The following is a 21806-nucleotide window of genomic DNA, read 5'->3' on the forward strand; positions in this document are numbered from 1 at the left end:
CACTGAGCTTTTATCCCATAAATAAGGTCAACATTCATCATAGATGAGGCATCTGTATTGTTGCACCATACAAGCATATTATTTCCTAGTGAAATGCAATTAAAATACACAACAAAGATATCAGACTCAAAACCCCTGAATATGAAATAGCTGTCAAATGCAAGCAAATTGTGTGGTTGCCAACAAGGTCTAAACACAACAGCATTTAGGAAACAAATGAGAAAATTAAGTCAGAATGCAATATCATTAATTCATTCATTCATTCATTCATTCATTCATTCATTCTCTGTAACTGCTTATCCAATTCAGGGTTGCGCTGGGTCTGGGGCCTACCCGGAATCACTGGACCCAACGCAGGAACACACCCTGAAGGGTCAACAGTCCTTCACAGGGCGACACACACTCACACAGTCACTCACACTCTCATACCTCTGAGCAATTTTGAATCGCCAATCCACCTAGCAACATGTGCTTTTGGACTGTGGGAGGAGACCGGAGCACCCGGAGGAAACATACATAGACATGGTGAGAACACACCAAACACCTCGAACCCATAACCCCAGGACCCTGGAGCTGTGTGACTGCGACACTATCTCCGGCGCCACTGTGCTGCCATGCATTATCAAAAGATGACAAAAATTAAGGGTTATCAAAGAACAAAAATGTGAACACTAAGAACACAAAGACATTAACAGAGGACACAAACACATTGAAAGAGAACGCAATAATGCTAATGGTACCCAAATGCTATCAGGGAACACAACATAGAGCTATCATAGAGCAGAAAATCTCAACAGAGAGAGAAAAAACATGTTGAAGAACACAAGAATGCTATCAGAGAACCCAAAAATATTAACAAATACTGAATCAAAACAACAAAAGACACAATAAACATGAAGGATAAACACTTCAGCTAATATTGTTTTAGGTTTCTTGCTTTTGCACTCTCACTTAATGTTGTCATGTTTTTTCCTTTCGTTTTTATTCTCGCTAAATGTTGTCTTGTGATCTTTGAAACCTAAATGCTGTTATTTGACTGACTGGACCATTGTTTAAATTGTATCACCAATGAGACTGGAAATCAAGAATGTGTGATATGTACCTCTTTTACAGCAGATGATAAACGAGGGTCATTTCTGGAGCTGCTGCTGCTGCAGGGTTCTTTAGTTGAATTTGGAGGAATCTGAATTATTTGTTAATTATCAAAAATGAATAATTCCCTTATATAGAAAAAAAATGCCTCCAGACTATGGTGGACCTGATTATTGACATTTCTGGAAGAAGGAACTTGTGGCATCAAACATTCAGCTATTCTTCAGAGGAAATAAACTCAGTGATGAGTAATTAAGTCATTTTTGACAAGATGCTTCAGACCGCCATGCCCCAGAGGCCCAGACTGTGGTGTATGGCTCTAAATGAATGCATGCAGTAATAATATCGCAGTAAAATCCTGCTCTATTCATATAGTGTCTTGCTCCTCAGTCTGGGGCCCTGAGGACCCCAGGAGATAGGAATGTGGGCACCAACACGCATACATACTCAGTCGGGAAATCACAGTGTTTTCTAAAAGTATTTGGCCATGCAAGTCATTACATAATGACATGTTCAGATTGATTACAAATAATGCCAATTCAAGTGCCATTTATTTTAAACAAATTTTTAAAAGAGATTTCTAGATGGCCTAGAGTAATGTTTTATCTTACAAGATTGCATTGTAATTCATCATCCACCATCAGTTCTTAACTATGTTAGTGGCTGTTCTGATATTAGGCCTACAGTTCACCCACTAAAGGCCTGACCAACGGGCTTGTGTTGCTGTACCTATACAGATACTACAAAGAAAAATATCCTAATTATTTCATCCATTCATTAATTCATTCATTGTCAGAAACCACTTATCCAGTTCAGGGTCCAGGTGGATCCGGTGCCTACCCGGAATCACTGGGCGCAAGGTGGGAACACACCCTGGAGGGGACGCCAGTCCTTCACAGGGTGACACACACTCACAACTATGGACACTTTTGAGTCACCAATCCACTTACCAACGTATGTTTTTAGACAGTGGGACCAGACCAGAGCAACCGGAGGAAACCCATGCGGACACGGGGAGAACGCACCAAACTCCTCACAGACAGTCACCTGGAGCACCACCGTGCTGCCCTATAATTATTCAGAATTTACTAAATTAATTTCTAACACATTTTGAAGGCCATGATGGTTTCCCTCAACACACACCAACACACACACTGGCCCACATCCCATCTTTCATTCTCTCTCAACAAAATCCAGTGAGTTACTTGATGGAAATTTATGATCAACAAATGTTAAAAAATGCTGAAATAAAAATATTTTCCAAAGGATGGTAAATCATCACTGCCATAGCAAAACCTCATATGCTGAAAATGTTAATTTATAGGAGAACGTAAATGTTTAAAAAGCAAATTTTGGACCATTTATATTTGTCCATTCTTCATGAAATTCACTATTTAAAGGGCAGTTGACATTTTCTGTTAGCATAGATAAAATAGTATTATAGTTATTATAGTTAAGGTTTTGTGTATGATAGCAATGAGATATTTTTCATGCCCATTAAACCCCATTCTCCCTTATACTTCAACAATATAAATAGTGATGTAATATATTCAGGGACTGGATCTTGGATCTTTTTCCATAGAGGGCAATGCTTTTTTTCTGAAAAATATGGAACATTCTGTTGTTGGGGAATGGATTACAACATGGAGACAGAAGAATGCTTGGATATGAAAGCAGTATCCAAGCTGGTGCAGGTTAGCGCATGCATGTACAAGCTAAAGTACATGTACATACAGTATCTGAGAAGTTCTGCTTTTAAAAATAATGGCGACATTGAAATTACAAACGTTTTGCATATTGTGTGCAGAGAAGAGGCTGCTGGCGTGAGGCGTCGTGGGTAAAGCAGATGAGGGGCTAGAACCCAAAGCAAATGGATGGTTTTCAAAGCCATAGCATAGTGAAGAGTAAGCATGAACCTAGGGAGCTCTTCAGATTCTGCAGTGGTGAGCATCTTAGAGACAAGTCATCCAGTCTAGGGTCTAGGCATCCAGGAAAGAATGGCTTCTCAGCTGTTAACACCTTTATGAAGACCACAGCAAAGCCAATGGGCAGCCTTTGTGTCACATGACTGGTGATGAGGTTTGGTGGATAGAGGACAGTGGAAATTTGGGCTGTTGGAGTGAGAGAGGCAAAAAGAGGTGTCCATCACTGCTACAGCCTGCAAAAGGGAAGAGAACAAACATAAACGTGGTGAACAACACAGACTTAGTGGCCATAATACAGATGCTATATTTGATTTGTTTAGGTGGACATTTGTCCACGTTGTTTAGCTAGTGACTTTTTGGACAATTAGCAAACAGTTAAATATTAGCAAACAATACTTTATCAAAGAATCACATTTATTCAGTTTTGTTATTTTCCAAATGTGGTCAGTTAGCTAAGATTTGTTAATATCAGATGTTTGCTTCTTTACTTTGCAAAAATAAATAAATAAATAAATAAATAACCTTGAATTTGCTGATTTTCAAAGTGTTGCATAAAATTAAATTTAATTTGAGAAACGTACTAATTCTCAAATTATATATCTGGATGTAGATGATTTAATTTTGTGCCACACTTTGACATAAAAAAAAGTGTCATTGTTTTTAAGTGCAGCTTGGAATACACGCTGGCCTATGCCCTTTCTTTTTCAGCAGTGTGAAATTACAAACATGGTCTTATAAAAGTTATCATTGTTAGAAAAATGTTAGCCAGCTAATGCCAGTTGTTGTTAATGGGCAATAACCTTAACATTCATTATATGTACCTTCTTAATAATTTCATGGTTAGAGTAATAGATTTAACCATATAAAGTGTCTGTAGGATTATTAATGTAATGCACAAACCACTAAAACAATATTTAAGTGTTAAATTGGTGCTTTACTAATGATGACTGTGTAAGCAGCCATGTTGATATGACCTCATATGGTGAACTAGGGGCTCACCTTCCCAACTTTCCTAGAAATCAGAAATTTCAAGTTGCAAGCTGAACTTCAATCCTACTCCAGTGTTCCTAATATCCAGTGTTGCTAATATCCAGATACAGTTTCATTTGAATGTGTGAGGATTTAGCTGTGCTAATTTGTACATATCCATTACTGTTGCTGTTATTGCATTAGCGTCATATCTCCAACACAAAGTCAAAAATGACTAGGGCTACATTTTTGTGGGACAGTAGTGTAAATGATATTTTAGTCAAGCTATTGCTGTAGTACCAATATAACGGGCCGGTGAAATGCAGTGAGTAAAGTTTCTGGGTAGTTTCATGGCTCAAATGAGTCATGATCCTTTGTTCAGCTATAATTAAACATACAGACTTTGAATGCAACACAGATAATATATTTTAATCTGTATTATTTTAATCCTAGACCCCTAATCCTTACCTTCAACCTCTTTAACTAGTGGAGACTAGTAAACAAGGACATTGCTTACCAATGAGCCCTAAACTCATAGTCATTAAGTCTATGAGCCTTAGGCAGAATAAGAGTATTTTCTCTCTGTCTGTCTATCTCTCTCTCTCACACACACTCTATCTCTCTCTCTCTCTCTGTCTCTCTATCTCTCTCTCTCTTTCTCTCTCTCTCTCACATACACACACACACACACACACACACACTCTCTCTTTCTCTCTCTCTCTCTCTCTCTCTCTCTCTCTCTCTCTCACACACACACACACACACACACACTCTCTCTCTCTCTTTCTTTCTCTCTCTCTCTCTCTCTCTCTCTCTCTCTCATTACTAAAAGGTGTTTTTGGAGGCTTCGAGTGAATGTGCTGTAACTGTTAAATCTAGTCTACATGTCTTTCTTCCCCTGAGAAATGGACATTCGGCTTCAGTGGGTGGTGGGGGGCCCTAAATGCTCAGTCAGTGTTAACAATTTAAACACAGACTTGCTCTCAAGGCTCCACTGACTTGCTGCTTCATACAACACAATTCTTACACTGCTCATGACCACCACCCACCCTCTCTCTCTCTCTCTCTCTCTCTCTCTCTCTCTCTTTCTCTCTCTTTCAGCCACTCACTCTCTCTTGATCTTGACTAATGAGTAATAGCTTGGAAAAGTGTGTGGGCTATTTCGATAGGTAAAGTAAAAAGCCCACACACTTCAGGAATGCCTCTGTGACTTTTAGACTCGTCATTTTGAACCACAATATTGGACTGAAAATCCACCCACATACAAGGAGCAGTACAGATATGTGTAGATACCTACAGATCAACGAAAGCAGAGCTACATGCCTTCTTTAAACTCATTCACTTTCCAAAACTAACACCAACATACGGAAGCCTGTTTCCATCACATAAAATAATAATAAAAAAGGCACCATTTTTCCCTTAACATGTAAGGTGCTTTCTCAGTATTTTGAGATAATAAATGAATATATTTAGATTGTACACTATCTCAATATATTGACTTATTATCTCAAAATAATGAGATACAATCTGAAAATAATGAGTCAGTATTTCAATATATTGACTTAGTATCTGTAAATAATGAGATAGTATCTTGAAATAATGAGATACTATATATTCAATATATTGACTTAGTGACTCAATATATTGACTTAGTATTTCAAAATAATGAGATAATATCTCAATATATTGAGATAGTACGTCGAAATATTGAAATAGCTACTTGCATATTAATGAAAAAATAATTGGTGTCTTTTATTGTTATTATTTTATGTGGCAGAAGCAGGTTTCAAAACACAAATGTAAGGAAGGATTTACAGAAGAGAAGAACCTCTTGTGGCTCCATAAAGAACCTTTCAGACCTCCACATAATATATGTTCCGTATTTTATTTTTGATGTAAAGTATCTTATGAACCTCACTAATACATTCATCACTCATTCATGCACACATTCAATAATTTGCCCACACATTCATTCACCCAAAAATTCATACACATTCCCTAATACACATATTTAATCACTCACACACATTTAATAATCTTTACAGTGGGTGGAGGCGCTATACCCTTTTTAAAGGTTCTTCACACTTACTCATCGTTTTTCCAGAAACACTTCTTTGAAAGAAACATCTGCTGAGCATCACTCCAAGAGCTTATTTTTAAGTGACCCTGGCCTTCACTGAAAGATGAAGCAAGATGAAAAGTGTCGGAGGTGTATTTACCTTCACACTTGCTTTATTCCTGCCCTGCTTATTGAGAATTACAGTCAGGATGTGACAGAAATTATATGCAGATGAAAAACAAGAATGTTGGAGAATGGAATAAACAAAAGAAAAAAAAAGCAAAGGACATTATTCAAAACATTAAGCAATGAAGGAAAACACACAGTTTACATTTCTAGATGCGATTTAGCTAATGTTTAGCATATATTATAAAATACAATTATATAAGTACTGTGAAGATACAAGATGTGCAGCACCTGAAACTACGGATACTGGAAGCCTGTCCTAGCATTTCTCCTGTGGTGTTGCTATCAGTGTGTGAAGAGTGTGAGAAGAGGGTTGCATTGACAATCCAACACAATGGGCAGCCTTTGAACACATTTTATAAGTGGTCAGAAACTTGTAAATAACTCATGAATGAATAAAGTTAAGCACACCATTGTTTTTCTTGTAAAATTCCCAGTTTGATGTGTCACATGACCCTCTTCCCATTGAAAAAACAAAAGTTGGATCCAAAATGGCCGACTTCAAAATGGCCACCATGGTCACCACCCATCTTGAAAAGTTTCCCCCCTCCCATATACTAATGTGCCACAAACAGGAAGTTAATATCACCAACCATTCACATTTTATTAAGGTGTATCCATATAAATGGCCCACCCTGTATATTAAAATTGTAATTTAGTTAATGTTTTAGATTTTTTGTGGAAATATACTGAGAAATGTACTATGCATATTCACCAATCAGACATAACATTAAAATGAACTTCTTGCTCCTAAACTAAATTCAGTCCAATTCAGACTGTATTCCACCTGATGCTCATGCTTCTTACATTGTTATCCCCCTTTCACTCTGTGCTGCTGCAGCTTTAAAAACCATGTCCACTCATTTGCCACCGTATTAGACACATCTACCTGACTGAGCAACCTTGAAGGTACATCTGTTGCTGCACAGTTTGTGTCTGCCTTCATTAGTCCTTCATCAGTGGTCACTAGAAACTGCTCACAGGATCCTGTTGGCTAGATATTTTTGGTTGGTGGACCACTTCAGTCCAACAGTGACACTGAGGGCTTTAGCCAACAACAGAAATTGTACTTGCTATGTGATGGTCCTCTGGGGGCCCTGACCACTGAAGAACAGGAAGAAAGGGGGCTAACAATTCATGCAGAGCAGCAGATGGACTACAGTGTGTAATTGTAGAGTCCACATACAGAAAAGTGGAGGTGATAGATGTATCATTGTTCCACACTGTGTAAAGAATTAGAGCTGATATAACATTCACCTCTAAAGAGACACTGACATTCACATGAACCACACACAGACACACGCACACACACACAGCTGCTTTACAAAAATATTTTGTTATGTGGATCTAAAATGGTTAAGGGATTTATATTTTCTATATTAATGTAAACATTAAATAACTCATTTAAATATAAGTTGAAAAATAAAAACAATTGATACTCAAAATCTGTTTAAACTGTTAATTAAATAGAAATATAATGTATCATAGCTGTCCACAGAAAAATGTGTATCTCCACAACAGTACATTTATAGGAAAAGTGTAAAATCAATCTTAAATTTCAGTCAATGTAAGAAAGAGGTCAATGTAAAAAGATTTATTATTATTATTTTATTTTAATTTTGGTGCATTTCTATTGGTCCATTTATCATTAAAGGACATATAGGTTTTAGATGTTTGCAGGGATGGATTTTCTATGAATTCTAGACATGTGATAGTCCCTCCTCAAAGACAAATTCCTTCAATTTCCCAGAACTGTATAGTTTTTTATCTGAAAGCCTTTTTGTTTTGCTTCATTTAAAAAAATAATTCAATTAGTCTCAAGGTCTGACGTATGATTTCCCTTTGTAGTTGATTCCACTCTGTTGGTTAATCCCAGCTCCAGATCCCTCTTATTCATGAGAGATTTGAAGGGGGAGTGACACTTGTGTGTGAGATGAGCTGACATGTCAATGGTTAATAGGATCAAGGCCTGATGGCCTACCTCTGTTCCCCAGCTCCACTCCACTGTCTGCCTGGATCCCACTCTATTAAACATTAAACATTCACACTTTGATTGACAATCAGGGGGTATTTCCTTATTTCCTTTGTTAAACACTACTACAGGTGTAAAGAACATGCTCTTATACTGTCTGCAGTGAGCAACCTGTTCTGTTGGGCAGTGCCTCTCTATGGAGATTGTACAAATGATATGTGCACAGCTGTCAGGATTGGCTGCATTTTAAAGTAGAGGTAATCACTCGTTAGTAAAGGTGTCCACATGTTTGGACATATATTTTTGGGCATTTGCTATTGTCATATTATGTTGTATTTGTATGTACCACTTGGTGTTTATGTAATGCATCATCACATCAGCAGTATATGCAGTGCCTGGCTCTGAATTCCTGATCTATTGCTCTCCTCAATTCACCACCCTCTCCCAACCCAACCCCCCATCCACACTGTGGATGTAATGAGGGTCAGATGAGGTGCCAATTAGTGAGTTTATTCCTGTGCATCATGACGTCTGACCCTTGGGGTGACCCACTCCACTCAGGATCCACTCAGGATTGTAATTAAACAAGACTGAGTGATGATATGACAGCAGCGGTGTGAGAAAGGAAGGATACCCTGCTCTCAACTCTTACTCAGCATTTGGCCCCAGTATTCACCTTGATACTGCAGCCTAAGCTGAACGAGGGAGTTCTCACTCCACTGTGTGCTGCTGTTATTTCACAGCAGCAAAAGCTGTTATAGCTCCTATTTTAACAGTATTTTTTGTGAAGCCCTGTTTTGTGGAAAACAAAATTGTGTACATGCTGCTCGAGGGTTGTCATCACAAATATTTAAGAGAGCAGACTGAATTATTTTGTGTTTTAATTCACAGCAGGTTTACAATATGGTGTAATTACAATGTTATTACATAACATTACAATATGGTAATATTGTGGTAGCAATATTTATCCCTTACTTAAATGTCAGTTTCTTGGTTATTAGTAATACATTATTCAGAAATTGCTACTGTAACTAGTAATATTGGGTTAATTGTTTTATTGTTATTATTATTATTATTATTATTAACCAAAAGCTAGTGCATTAGTTAAAATTAAATGAGGTGGTTTTATATCAAAAGACTCATTCTGCTTAGTGATCAAAATTACAGTGACACTAAACACATCTGTAAAATATAAACTCTCTTCTATTATCTTAGTTCTCAGTTAACGCCTAATAACATCACTTCTTCTGAGTAACATAAAATTACATCATGATTTAAAACAGTAATCACTGGATTTTATTGTAAATTTCCTCTTTAACATTGCAGTGTGGCAGCCTGGCCTGAAAAATACCTTTTAATTTACCACCGTTAACCCAAGAGGATTTTAAATGATGGAGAAAGGTAATGTGTACCAGGAGAATTCAACAGAAGGACATTTAAAGCAGTGTGGTTCTCAATTAGTCTTAGATATGAACTGATAATTCCATGCTCCGTCCACCAGAGCAACTGCAACAGCAAGTGCCACAAATCCCATTTAAATGAAAGAGAAAGCCTAACATAGAATACAGTTTTTTGTTTGTATCCTAATGGCTGCATGTTTGTAAACAACCCAAACAGTTAGTGATTTCAGCAACTAAATTTTTTTCTTCATAGAAAAGCATAACACATGGGATTCACTGGATCATCCAAATATAAGCTTCACCCTTCTCAAAGCTAAGTCTGCTTTAGAGGTATAAAGCCCCCAGCACCGTGCTGTGGAGCATTGCAACTGCATTCTCTGAAGTGATAATGCTCCATTCAGTAAATCAGGGATGTGTGACACAGGTGATCCATGTTCTTGTGGTTGAAAGAAATCAAATCCTTGTAGAAATGTTCAATTTCCAGTGTAAAACTTTTCCAGGAACATAAAGGCTGGGTTAAGTTTAGTGCCTCTATTAAAGCTCTTAATTTCAGAAGGAATGTTAAGTGGTGCACAAAATCTTTAGGCCATTTCTCCCTGGTCATTAGGTAGAATGGTTTTGTGGGTGGAGCATGAACAGGTCATTTAAGGTGGAGTTCAGGCAGAACCCATTAAACCCAAGTTTCAGTTCACCCCACTGTTCAGAAATGTAGAATCACTGCTTTAAACAATAAAAATATATATTTTGTTTCGGATATGTGTATAAACCATTTCTATTATAATAATAATATTCTAGATATCACAATTCAATTATATCTAGGATGCTGAAAAGAATTAGGAATTCAATTGAACTGCAAATGATTCTGTACTTTCTGATAAAGCAGCAGTACAGCACCGAGAAATAAAAGAATAAAATTCCTATGCAAACCGACACATTAGAATATCTGTGTTCTAGTGTAGATGAATATGTATGTGAATGTGTGCATACTTAGCTGGCTCCAAGTCGAAGGGAAAAAAATAAATTAAAAAGATAAAAATAAATACACACACACACACACAGTACTGTGCAGAAGTTTAAGGCACCAGAGATTATGAGATTTAAAATTTGTCTGAGCATCAAACAAATAACACCCAACATTAGAATAAAACCAAATAACATTACTCCAGGGAGTGTGATATTCGGTGTGTGAATGTGTTGTTTTAACTTTTTCCAAATCATTCCTCCTTTGAGGTTATCATCCAATACATTTTTAAATAATGTGTGCTGTTGATTTAATAAATTCATGCGATCAAGGAGAATCTGATCAAGGAGAATGTTCAAACTCACTCAAACTTACTACTTTATAGAAAAAATGATCTTTTATTTCTTAAATGCTTTATATTAGTATTTTTTTGTATTTACTGTGATTATATATAGGTTTATACAAGCACCACTCTTAGTTTAGTTTAAATATATAGAATTATCTTAGGTGCCTAATATTTCTGCACAGTACTGTATATATAAAATTTCTTAGAAAAATATTACATGTACTTACTTCATAAAAAAGAGAAAACGGCAGTGTAATATCAACATCTGTCAACATAAAATGGCAAACATGGAAAAGGGAAGGATAAAAGAAATGACAAAAAAACAATAATAAAATTCCAAAATGAACATTTTTTATTTTTTGTTTTCATAAAGGATGAGTGCAAAGAAAGAGCTTGTGATGAGTCTAGCAGTCACTAAGCTGTGCACCATAAGGCATCTGTAAATACAAGCATTTATACACCTACAACCTACAGTACAGAAACTCAGTCATGGAGAAAGTTCAACAAAACTACCAAGAATGTGCACACAGTTCCAAAAAAAGTAACCAAAATCAATGGAACAAAGCATGGAGTCGCAATTAAAGTCCAAGACAATGTAAAAGAAATAAATAAATCAAGAGAGAGAGAGAGAAAAGACACACTCGGCACGATTCATACATTCATCAATCATCAATGGGACAGATTTGGCGTACGCCCAAATGAGGCTTGATGAGGGAAAAATTCAAATTAATTTACAGCTACGGATTATAACCCGAGGCCAGGGCACTGACGCCGCTGGAGATGATTGTTAATGTGGTCTTTCCACAAACCCTCGCCATTTTTCCTTTCCAGAATGAAATGGCATCCATGTAGCTATCATCCAAAACAATAAGATATAAAGCATATCATCACAATCAATGTCTAAGACATCTATATTACACATTAGAATCAGACCTGACAATGTTATTTTCAATGATTTAAAGATATCTGTATATGTGTATTTTTGTAATAGGATTCTATTTCAACACTATAAATCACATACCTTAAGTGAAATGGTTTCTGTTAGCTCAATAACATAGGGCCCTTTTAACATAGACAGGGTCCTCTCATGCATTTTAAAAGGTGTGAGCTGTACAAATAGAAATAATCCACAAAAGCAAGATCTGGTCCCAAAAATATACTTGAAAAGTAAAAAGAAACAGCAGCAATAGATCTAGAAGCGGACACTAGAACCTGTGGTAAGCTATACATGACGGCTGTGAGAGGGAGTAGATTGTCTACAGCCTGTAAGTATAGCACTGCGATGGCTAAAGCAGTTCAGCAGCTCTTTGAAGCCATAGCTAAACATCACCTTGGTGTCCGGGTCAAACGTCGAAACAAGGAAATATTATACATATTCCTTTGCATTTTCCGGTATGAACACGTGCATGCAACAGTCATCGTAATTTACAAATGAAGAGATGAAAATCAATTGCACTACCAATGGTGAGATTTCTAGTGCAGCTATGTGCAGCCTATAGTAACGTACACACATTGTGTTTTTAAAATATGCTCCCTATGCGTGTTCATACGTTTTCCAAAATACAGTAAGTCTGGACAGCTCTCCTCCTTGTGGGCTCAGAAACAGCATGTTTTAAAAATCTCTGGTTAGTTCTCAGATTCGTCAAATTAAGAATGATAGTGTAATTAAATACATTGACCAGCAAACGGTGGAATAAATAAATCAGATTTGTAAATAATCAACATATAAAAGATAGCCTCGTTCTCTGAGATAAGAGGAGTGGTGACCAATTCACATTCTATTCTGGTTTTTGAAATAAAGAGAAGCAAACCTCTGCAACTGGAAGGACAGCATGTATGCAGACAACACACACACACACACACACACACACAAACTCACTCATGAAAAAATAGCAATGACTAGACCAAAGGAAAAATAAATAAACAATGGTAAATCAAATCCAAGTTGCACATTTCTCAAATTCCAAAATAAATACATTCACTCTCAGACTTTGTGTCCTTAAAAAAAAATACAGACACAAAACTCAAAACAATTAAAACAATTTGCATTTGTTCATAAAAATGCATTGTAAATGCACTCAAGTACAGAATGACATGGCAATGTGAAAACAACAACATAAAATAAGTTTTCATTAAAAGATAGCATTGAGAAATTAATCACAAAAAAATCCATAAGTTGGTCAAACAGAAACAGATCCAACAGAGTAAAGGAAAACAAAACAGAAAGAAACAGAATAAAAGGAAAGCAGTTGATTTTCTGTACAAAATCAAACAAACAATAGAAGCATACAAGCTCTAGATGTGCTAAGCTAATGGTGGTGTCAGGGAAATTTAGTTATGTGTATATTTATGTGTGTGTGTGTGTATGTGTATGTGTGTGTGTGTGTGTGTGTGTGTGTGTGTGTGTGTGTGTGTGTGTGTAGCAGTATGTATACGCATACAATCTGGTAGCCAACAGCCAATCTCTTTTTTTTCTGCCAGCAGCTGACTACAGCACTTCAGTGCACCTCAACGGTTTACTATTTAACACCAACAGCCTCCCCAGGACTTCGCTTTCTGTAAGTGTTTTTGTTTTGCGAGCCTAGCTCATTTGACATACTCAGCTGATTTCCAGAAGTGTCCAGGGTGAGAGAGGCGGCGGTTGCGTTTGGGGAGTTTCTCCAGAAGCTCCACCAGTTTGGAGAAGCTGGGTCTCTCCTCCTGCTCGTACGCCCAGCAGAACAGCAGGATGTCCTACAACAGAGCAGAGAAATCTACACTGAAGCAGTCAGCCACAGGAGGCTGTGTATTCCAGCTATCTTTCAACAGCACAACAGAAAATTGCTTAGATTTCCATAAAATGGAAAGGTCAAGGTCAACAGATCAAGCCCCTGGTCAATGTTCTCATTACTAGGCTGAAATAATTCAAATCAGATATTTTTTTCATGGCTGCGTGGACAAGTCAAACCTTTTCAAATTCGATTTGAATCACTTTCATATTGTAGTTCTAGATCTGAAAAGTATCTGATTCATGGGAATGAATGTGAGCCGTCAGATCAGATTTCATTTTTCTTTTTGAATGTATGTATGTATTTAGTGCTGTTGTCGTCAGCCGGCAATTGGCAGCAACATGCAGGCTGTGTCCCAAACGGCTCAGTGCTTCTTACATAGAGCGCTGGGCCAGTGATGAAACTGCACCAAAACAAGGCACTGAATGTTAGAAAAAAGAGCCATGCTGGAGATAGCTGAATACAAATGGATTGTTTTAGACATATTGCTTAGGCTTAAGGGCAGGGGATGTGTGGTAGTGCAAGCAGACCACTGGTCCCCCATGACAAAAGTATAATAAAAGAAAAAAACACCAATGTCCATGTTAATAATAACGGAAATAACCAGTGCCAATGTACACTGCAGGGACAAACAAGTTAAAACACAGTTCTCATTCATTGTCTGTAACCGCTTATCCAATTCAGGGTCGCGGTGGGTCCAGAGCCTACCTGGAATCACTGGGCGCAAGGCAGGAATACACCCTGGAGGATAAGCGATTACAGACAATGAATGAATGAATAAATAAAACACAGTTCTAGTGTCTTACTGAAACACTTGCTTTAGTCAAAATACCACAAGGATCTAGCAACACAGCACCATTCTACCTCTGTCTAAACAGCCCTGTTCAGAACGAGCAGTCTCAGCTCCTAAGTTGGAGTGACTGTGGGCCCTAGCGTAACTGAGTTCGTGCATGTGGGTGTGTGTGTGTGTGTGTGTGTGTGTGTGTGGGCATATTTTGCAGATACTTACAGATATCTCTTTGCCCATACCAATCTGAGTGAGATTGGGTTTCATGCCACTTCCCACCTGCCAGATAATGACTTCCGGTGGCTGGTTTTTAAACGGCCATTCTCTCGCATGCAGTTCGTACCAGATAGTGCTAGAACACATACAGAGGTCAGTTAGAACAGTCTGTGTTCATACTGTGCTTATACTGTATATATAAATTTGTGAATAGAGTGTAGCATGCTCTTAATTCAAGGAGTTCGGGTCACAGTGCACCTTGACATATGTCCAAATAATTTCATGTTTTAATATGTGGTTGTGTTTGTGTGTGTGACATGAAGAATGCACGCAGGGGGTGCACTTCACAGGACTGTAGGTGTAGCCATCATGGCTAAGGGCTGTCCAGGATAATTGATTAAAGAGTCAGGAGGGGCTCTTGACTTCAGTGAAATATGTCAGCTGTCTAAAGAGCAAGGGCGTGCTGAAATTGCCTTCTCTGTATTTAAGGACTAATTACGCCTAATTAAAAATCAACAAGTCAAGTGTTGTTATCCAGCTAACAAATCCTCTCCTCTTCTGCACCCTGGAGTTTCTTAGAGATATGGCCACTGGGAAATGAGGGTAAAAAAAAAGAGTAAAACACATAAGAATCCATAGGTCTAAATTCTATTTATGTTTATGTTAACACTTTGAATATATCGTGTCAATAAGCTTAAGAGCAGACTGTTTTTAGGCGTATTTACTTATTACTCTTTTTGCCGACAGTGCCTATAAAACTGTATTAAAAAATGGGATATTCAGATATTTCTCATTTTAAAAGTTTGTTACATCAAAAGTGCATCAATGAGCTTCAGTTACTGAAGGTTTTTGGCTTTTTCACCTCTTAAAGGGAACATATACCCCATTTCCACAGATTCACACAATTTTGAGGTCTGAATGAAATGCCTGTGGTATGCTTTAGTTAAAACACCACAAGGATCAAACAACACAGCACCTTCCTCCCCCTGTCTAAACAGCCCTGTTCAGAACGACCGCTTTCTCTGATAAGAATGAGCCTCTGTTTGAATGCCCAGGAGTGAGGCATGACAAGTAGAAACAATGGTTTTGAGTCATTTTCACTTGGTTCTCTTGCATAAGAGCAGGTCTAGCTCGGTGTTTGGTCAGCGTTAGACCAGGAGGCACAACTAAACGGAGGTGCCAGCTGTTTATGTGAGATGCAGCACAAAATCAGAATGATGCAATGATGATGTAATCAGAAATGAAAATGCAAATGCATTCAACAAGTGATTTTTAAATATGCCCCTTTAAATGACATGCACAAGAATGCACCCCACCCCCACGCCCACCTGGAGAACCTTCACACTGTTAAACAGACTTGACTAAATAAGCAGCGTTCCAATGCTGTGCCCATGGGCTTTACATACATAAAAGTCTGTTTTTGTCCCTATAGTAGAGACAGTCTGGAATTCAGCTACTGATGCCTGGAGAAAATTAAAGTATTATATTTTTACAAACTTAGTCATCTAAACCTTTCATACATTTAAACAGTTTGAATACTCTTTAATTGCTTGTGCAGCTAAATTAAATATTACATTAAAAAAATTATAATAAATGAAATATAGTGAAACTGGTTACAATTTTCCAAAGACATAATTCTACCTTTGGAATCCACAATCTTTCCCTTTTTATGCTGCAGTTTTAGAGTGAATTCTGCAAATACAAATTAAATCCAATTCCCTCTGAATGGGAAATGACCTTAGTGTGGGAGAATGCCCTCTCCAGCTCTGAGTGACATCCACAGAAGATAGATACATGCAGCACAGAGAAGTAAAAAAAAAAAGAAAAGAAAACCAGACAGGAAGAACAGACGTGGATAAAAGCAATGAATGCTGTGGGGTCACCTCTAGGTACTGTTCCTTTGCCCTGACCAGCTGGAGGGCTAACACGAGCCTTCGTCCAGCTGCAATAGAGTGCCAGAGCCACAGAGCCTCCATATGGAGGCAACAGCTGAGAATGCAATTGTGTTAGAAGGAAGCAGAGCCACATCCATCCTTTATTCATCTGTCCATGCTCCCACACAGTGGATCAAGTAGAGCAAACCACATACACCTACAGTTGCCACCTCTGGACACACCAGCAGTTTTAACTTTACATTAAGGTTAAAGGGCCCGTATCATGGAAAACAGTATTTTTCTTGCTTTTTGAAAGAAACATTTGATGATGTTAATGCTGAGCAGATAGATGCCTTATAGTGGTGCCTTAAAGTGACTTTCAAAACACATAACATTTACAAAGCTAGTAAACAGCTCATTTTAATGCCACAAAAATATGTTTATATTCATTAATGGTCTGTGACCGCTTCTCCAGTTCAGGGTGGCAGTGGGTGCGGAGTCTACCAGGAATCACTGGCCGCAAGGCGGGAACACACCCTGGACAGGGCACCATTCCATCACAATATATTTTTATTTACATATAATCAACTACTCACCCTATACCAATTTATTCCACCTATTTAACCAACATGGAGGTGATAAGGAGTGCTGTTACTGCAGCGTCTATGTACACTACCAGAGTTATAGATGTGGGGAAATAATTAAATGTTGTGCTGTTCCTGGCTGTTGGGAGGAAAATGTCATTAAGAGGACATGTAGATCCTACATACAAATGGCTCAATATTTTGGAACCTCTGATCTACTTGCGCTATGACAGATCCAGCCCCACCCCCAGACTCTTAGGAACTCTGAAACTTAAAAGAGACTGCCCTGGAAAGGAAAAACTCCAACCAGGAGGGACAGGTCCGCCTTGTCCTTAAGCAAACGCCTTGCAGCCGGTGGAATGAATCTGACCACACAATCTCCAGAGACAACCATAAGCTCACCCAAGGTGCTCAAACTTGGTTCACATATCAAGAAAATGATGGTTGTCTCAGGTGAGTGTGTGTATGGCCTTAGCAGAACACAAAGTGCTAACATGCTTAAGGGCAAGGCAGCCCTGTTCCACCAGGTTGATTTCTAGTTTTGCAGGGTGCAAGGTGACCTCTTGCTTAAGGTCAAAGCTGCCCAGCTCCCCCATGACTCTAAGTATATATTTTACTGAGGATTTTAGTCTAAGCATCAGAACGTGTACCATATAATTCAAAGTTTGCAAACCAATCAGATCTCAGGACACAGAAGCTGTCCTTCATATTATATGAAAATTTAATGATGAACTGACCAATAGAAATGATCAGTTTGGAACACGACCAGAGACTAACGTTAACTTGCTGCATGTTTAGAGCACTTTCTCACAACCTGAGCACATGAATATTAACGTTAACTAACTCTCAGATCCTCCTCTGTTACTCTAAAAGTTATATACAAGCCACTTTTAAAACTTTATTTAAAATAATTATCTGTCATTGTTATCTGTTGTGCTCTCGTTACTGACCTCAAACCCAGAGCTGGTAAAAACTAACTTTATAAACTAGACTCTGACGAGGTGAATCTGAGGCCAGTGAAGCTGATGATTGGAGCAGGTTTACATTTGAACAGGTGCCTTAATGAAGGCTTGTCTGTCTGACTTGCTGCCAAAACACGTTAACCTCTGTGGCGCACTTTCAAAATAAAAGTTTGTGGGGAATAAAAGCTTTTTTTCTCTCCCTGGTATAATTTTTTTTGGGGGGTGGGGGGGAGGTCAAATGCATTATGAATATTCCACTACATTTAGTTACATATTTAATTGCCCATAGCTCGGAAGAACAACATCCAGAAAATGTCAGGACTGCACATTGTGGCACAGAGGTGATTTGGATAAGAGTTTTAAAGTTGATAATGTCTTGAACAGCCTGAGTCTACAAGCACTGAGTGGCTGAGAGGGTTTTATTAGCTTGAGGAAGAAATTAGGCAACTAATGAAGTCTACGAACAAGCGAATCAAAAGCAGCTATTAGCATTTCCAATGGGACATTTTAAGGGGAATTAAACTGAAAACAAAAAGCTGAATTCAGCTCCCAAGCACTGCCTCTGAGAAAAAGCATTTAATACAAAGAGGCTGCAAGCTTGATGCATGTTCTGCTGTTTCTACATTCTTCTCCTGCCTCCCTCACTTAAAAGGAGTAATATTGAGCCAAATTAATGGTGAGTGACAGAGTCAGGGTCAGTTCAGTCAGTTCAGGGATGAAATAAAACTCCACTTCATTAGCAGAAATTCATCCGGAGACCTTCCGTGATGGTTTTTCTCAACCACAGAACGCACTGGAATGGAATTGACCCCAGCCCTGTGTGTTTAATTGAACGCTCTGGGCTAACTGACTATTAGCATTGAAATAAGTCACTATGGGCACCCAGAGACTGTTTAGGAACCCAAATGAGTTCAGTACAAAAGAGCTGATAATTATACAGCTAGAGAGAGCAAACTTTGCAGAAATTCACTCTGAGAACTCAACAGATGTGATGAGTGCATTTATCATTCCATTAATGAATGATACTTAAACAAAAGGAATACTCAACAAGAAATTTGCCTTTCTGCTTTGGACAGGATTCTTAATCAGAAACGGAATTAAACTCTTTTGGGGGGTTTTACCAAACATTCTCCCCAGTTTAGACATTTTCCAATTCCATGTTTGGCTTAGAACTCCCCTAAACACATAATGCTACCAAGCTGTGAGGTAGTCTAACAAGATGCCTGTGAGACATGTGAAACCAGCCACAGCTTCATTTCTAATCGTCACTAACACAACATCATTAGACAGCTCAACACACACAGAGGAGAACATTAACTGTTCAGCTCTGTTGTGTCACTTAACAGATGCCCAGGAGGCTAGCACTGTGAAAATGCACAGTGAAAATGCTACACACTTACTTGCTACAAACTGAGACACAAACTTGTATGAACTGATCAGAATGAGTGAAAAGTGTAAAATAGATACAAAGTGTGCAGATCTAAAATAGTACGGAATGCACTGACGTCTCAAATGTTCTTAAAAAACTCAATGTTTATCTTTTATTTCTATATTAAACTTGCTTTCTAAAAATCTGTTGTTCAAATTTGAATCACAACACATGGCTACAACATGGTTTGGCTTAGATTTATCACAGAAGAACACAAAGGAGGGACAATCAGTGTGGTGAATTGTGAGGGGGGCTTCAGGGAAACCCACCCGAATGCAAAGACGTCAGACTGTTTGGAAAAGGGGAGCTGGTCCTCCGCTGTCTCTGGAGAGAGCTGACGGATAATCTCAGGAGCCAGATGACACAGCCAACCACTGGGAATCCTTAATTTATCCTCCCTCCTACTGCAGAGAGAGAGAGGGGGGGGGGGGGGTTGAGAAAAAAAGTGATAAATAGAGAGGGAGGAAGATCAGAGAAACAGAAAAAGGAAGAATATTAAAACAAAATGAAACAGGAGAGAACAGGTGGCAAGAATAGAAGAGAGGGGATGGAGAGAAAAAATGGAAATGAAAGAGAAAGAAGAAGGAGAAAGAGCAAAGAGAGACCAAGAAAAAGGGAAGGATAGAGCAGGAAAAAATGAAACAGAAATGGAGAAAGAGGGAAAGTGAGAAGAGAAAATGAAATTGCAAGACAGATAGAAAGAGCAAGAAGAGGAGAAATGAGAAAGTGATAGAGATCAGATGGAGAGAGAAAGAAAAATAACAGGTATGTGAATACAGTCCAAGAAATTATTTTGCTAAACACCTTTTGTTGAAAAATAACATTTTTTTAACAGACTGAATAAACTGCGGTGAGTGAATGGAGCGAGAACTCTCAGAACACACTGTCATTTTGTTTTTGTTCTCCTTTTCTCCTGTAAATGGCGTTGTGTATGGAGGGAGCAGTTAAAGAGTGTGTTTTGTCCCTGGAGAGTGTAAATGTTACAGACATAATCATAGCCCTTCAGTAACGTACATTTACTGTGACTCAATCTCTAAACGCCAAGTCTCTGTATGAGCCCAGCCTGCAGCTGCCCCACATTTCCAACCAACCTCAGCATTCCTCTGGAAAGTAGTCAAGTTCACTCAGACAATACGCCTGACTCACTGGAGACGTGCAGAGATGAACATATATCCTCACACTGTAGCCCTGAATAAAGTTTATTACCAACCAAACATCAAATACTTTCATTTGCATCAACCATTAAACATACAGTACCCTGCCCAAGTCATTAAGTAGCATCAGGGGAAAATATTAATTAAGCCATGTATACATTAATACATTCATTCATTAATTCATCTTCTATAACCACTTCATCTTGTTCAGTGTGTGTCTGGAGCCTACCTGGAATCATTGGGCACAAGGCAGGAACACAACCTGGACAGCACCAGTCTCAATCAGAGAGCACCACGCACTCACCCAGTCACTCACACACTCACACCTGTGGACAATTTCACACACTCACCCAGTCACTCACACTCACACCTGTGGACAATTTCACACACTCACCCAGCCACTCACACACACACTCACACCTGTGGACAATTTCACACATTCACCCAGTCACTCACACTCACACCTGTGGACAATTTCACACACTCACCCAGTCACTCACACTCACACCTGTGGACAATTTCACACACTCACCCAGTCACTCACACTCACACTCACACCTGTGGACAATTTCACACACTCACCCAGTCACTCACACTCACACCTGTGGACAATTTCACACATTCACCCAGTCACTCACACTCACACCTGTGGACAATTTCACACACTCACCCAGTCACTCACACTCACACCTGTGGACAATTTCACACACTCACCCAGTCACTCACACTCACACTCACACCTGTGGACAATTTCACACACTCACCCAGTCACTCACACTCACACCTGTGGACAATTTCACACACTCACCCAGCCACTCACACCTGTGGACAATTTCACACACTCACCCAGTCACTCACACTCACACCTGTGGAAAATTTCACACACTCACCCAGTCTCTCACACTCACACCTGTGGAAAATTTCACACACTCACCCAGTCACTCACACTCACACCTGTGGACAATTTCACACACTCACCCAGTCACTCACACTCACACCTGTGGACAATTTCACACACTCACCCAGTCACTCACACTCACACTCACACCTGTGGACAATTTCACACACTCACCCAGTCACTCACACTCACACCTGTGGACAATTTCACACACTCACCCAGTC

The 21806-nt window shown here is 38.7% G+C and overlaps 1 protein-coding gene across 2 annotated transcripts in view; it reads right to left on the minus strand.

Annotated features, from left to right (window-relative positions):
- Positions 1–2787: 2787 nt before the first annotated feature.
- The window catches only part of LOC136676922 (kinase suppressor of Ras 2-like), a 125442-nt gene continuing 106423 nt past the window's right edge, over positions 2788–21806 (minus strand). The window contains exons 19-22 of one of the 2 annotated variants that reach the window (XM_066654221.1): positions 19800–19934; positions 14688–14817; positions 13510–13643; positions 2788–3250 (exon numbers count right to left, since the gene is read on the minus strand). In XM_066654221.1, coding sequence (XP_066510318.1) covers positions 3244–3250; positions 13510–13643; positions 14688–14817; positions 19800–19934 — 406 coding nt within the window. In that variant the 3' untranslated portion in view covers positions 2788–3243. Of the gene's footprint in view, positions 3251–13496; positions 13644–14687; positions 14818–19799; positions 19935–21806 lie in introns of those variants that run through there. The other variant, XM_066654220.1, reaches the window with a different exon arrangement.

Source organism: Hoplias malabaricus, chromosome X2, assembly GCF_029633855.1.
Source record: "Hoplias malabaricus isolate fHopMal1 chromosome X2, fHopMal1.hap1, whole genome shotgun sequence".
In the NCBI taxonomy this organism is placed as follows: domain Eukaryota; kingdom Metazoa; phylum Chordata; class Actinopteri; order Characiformes; family Erythrinidae; genus Hoplias; species Hoplias malabaricus.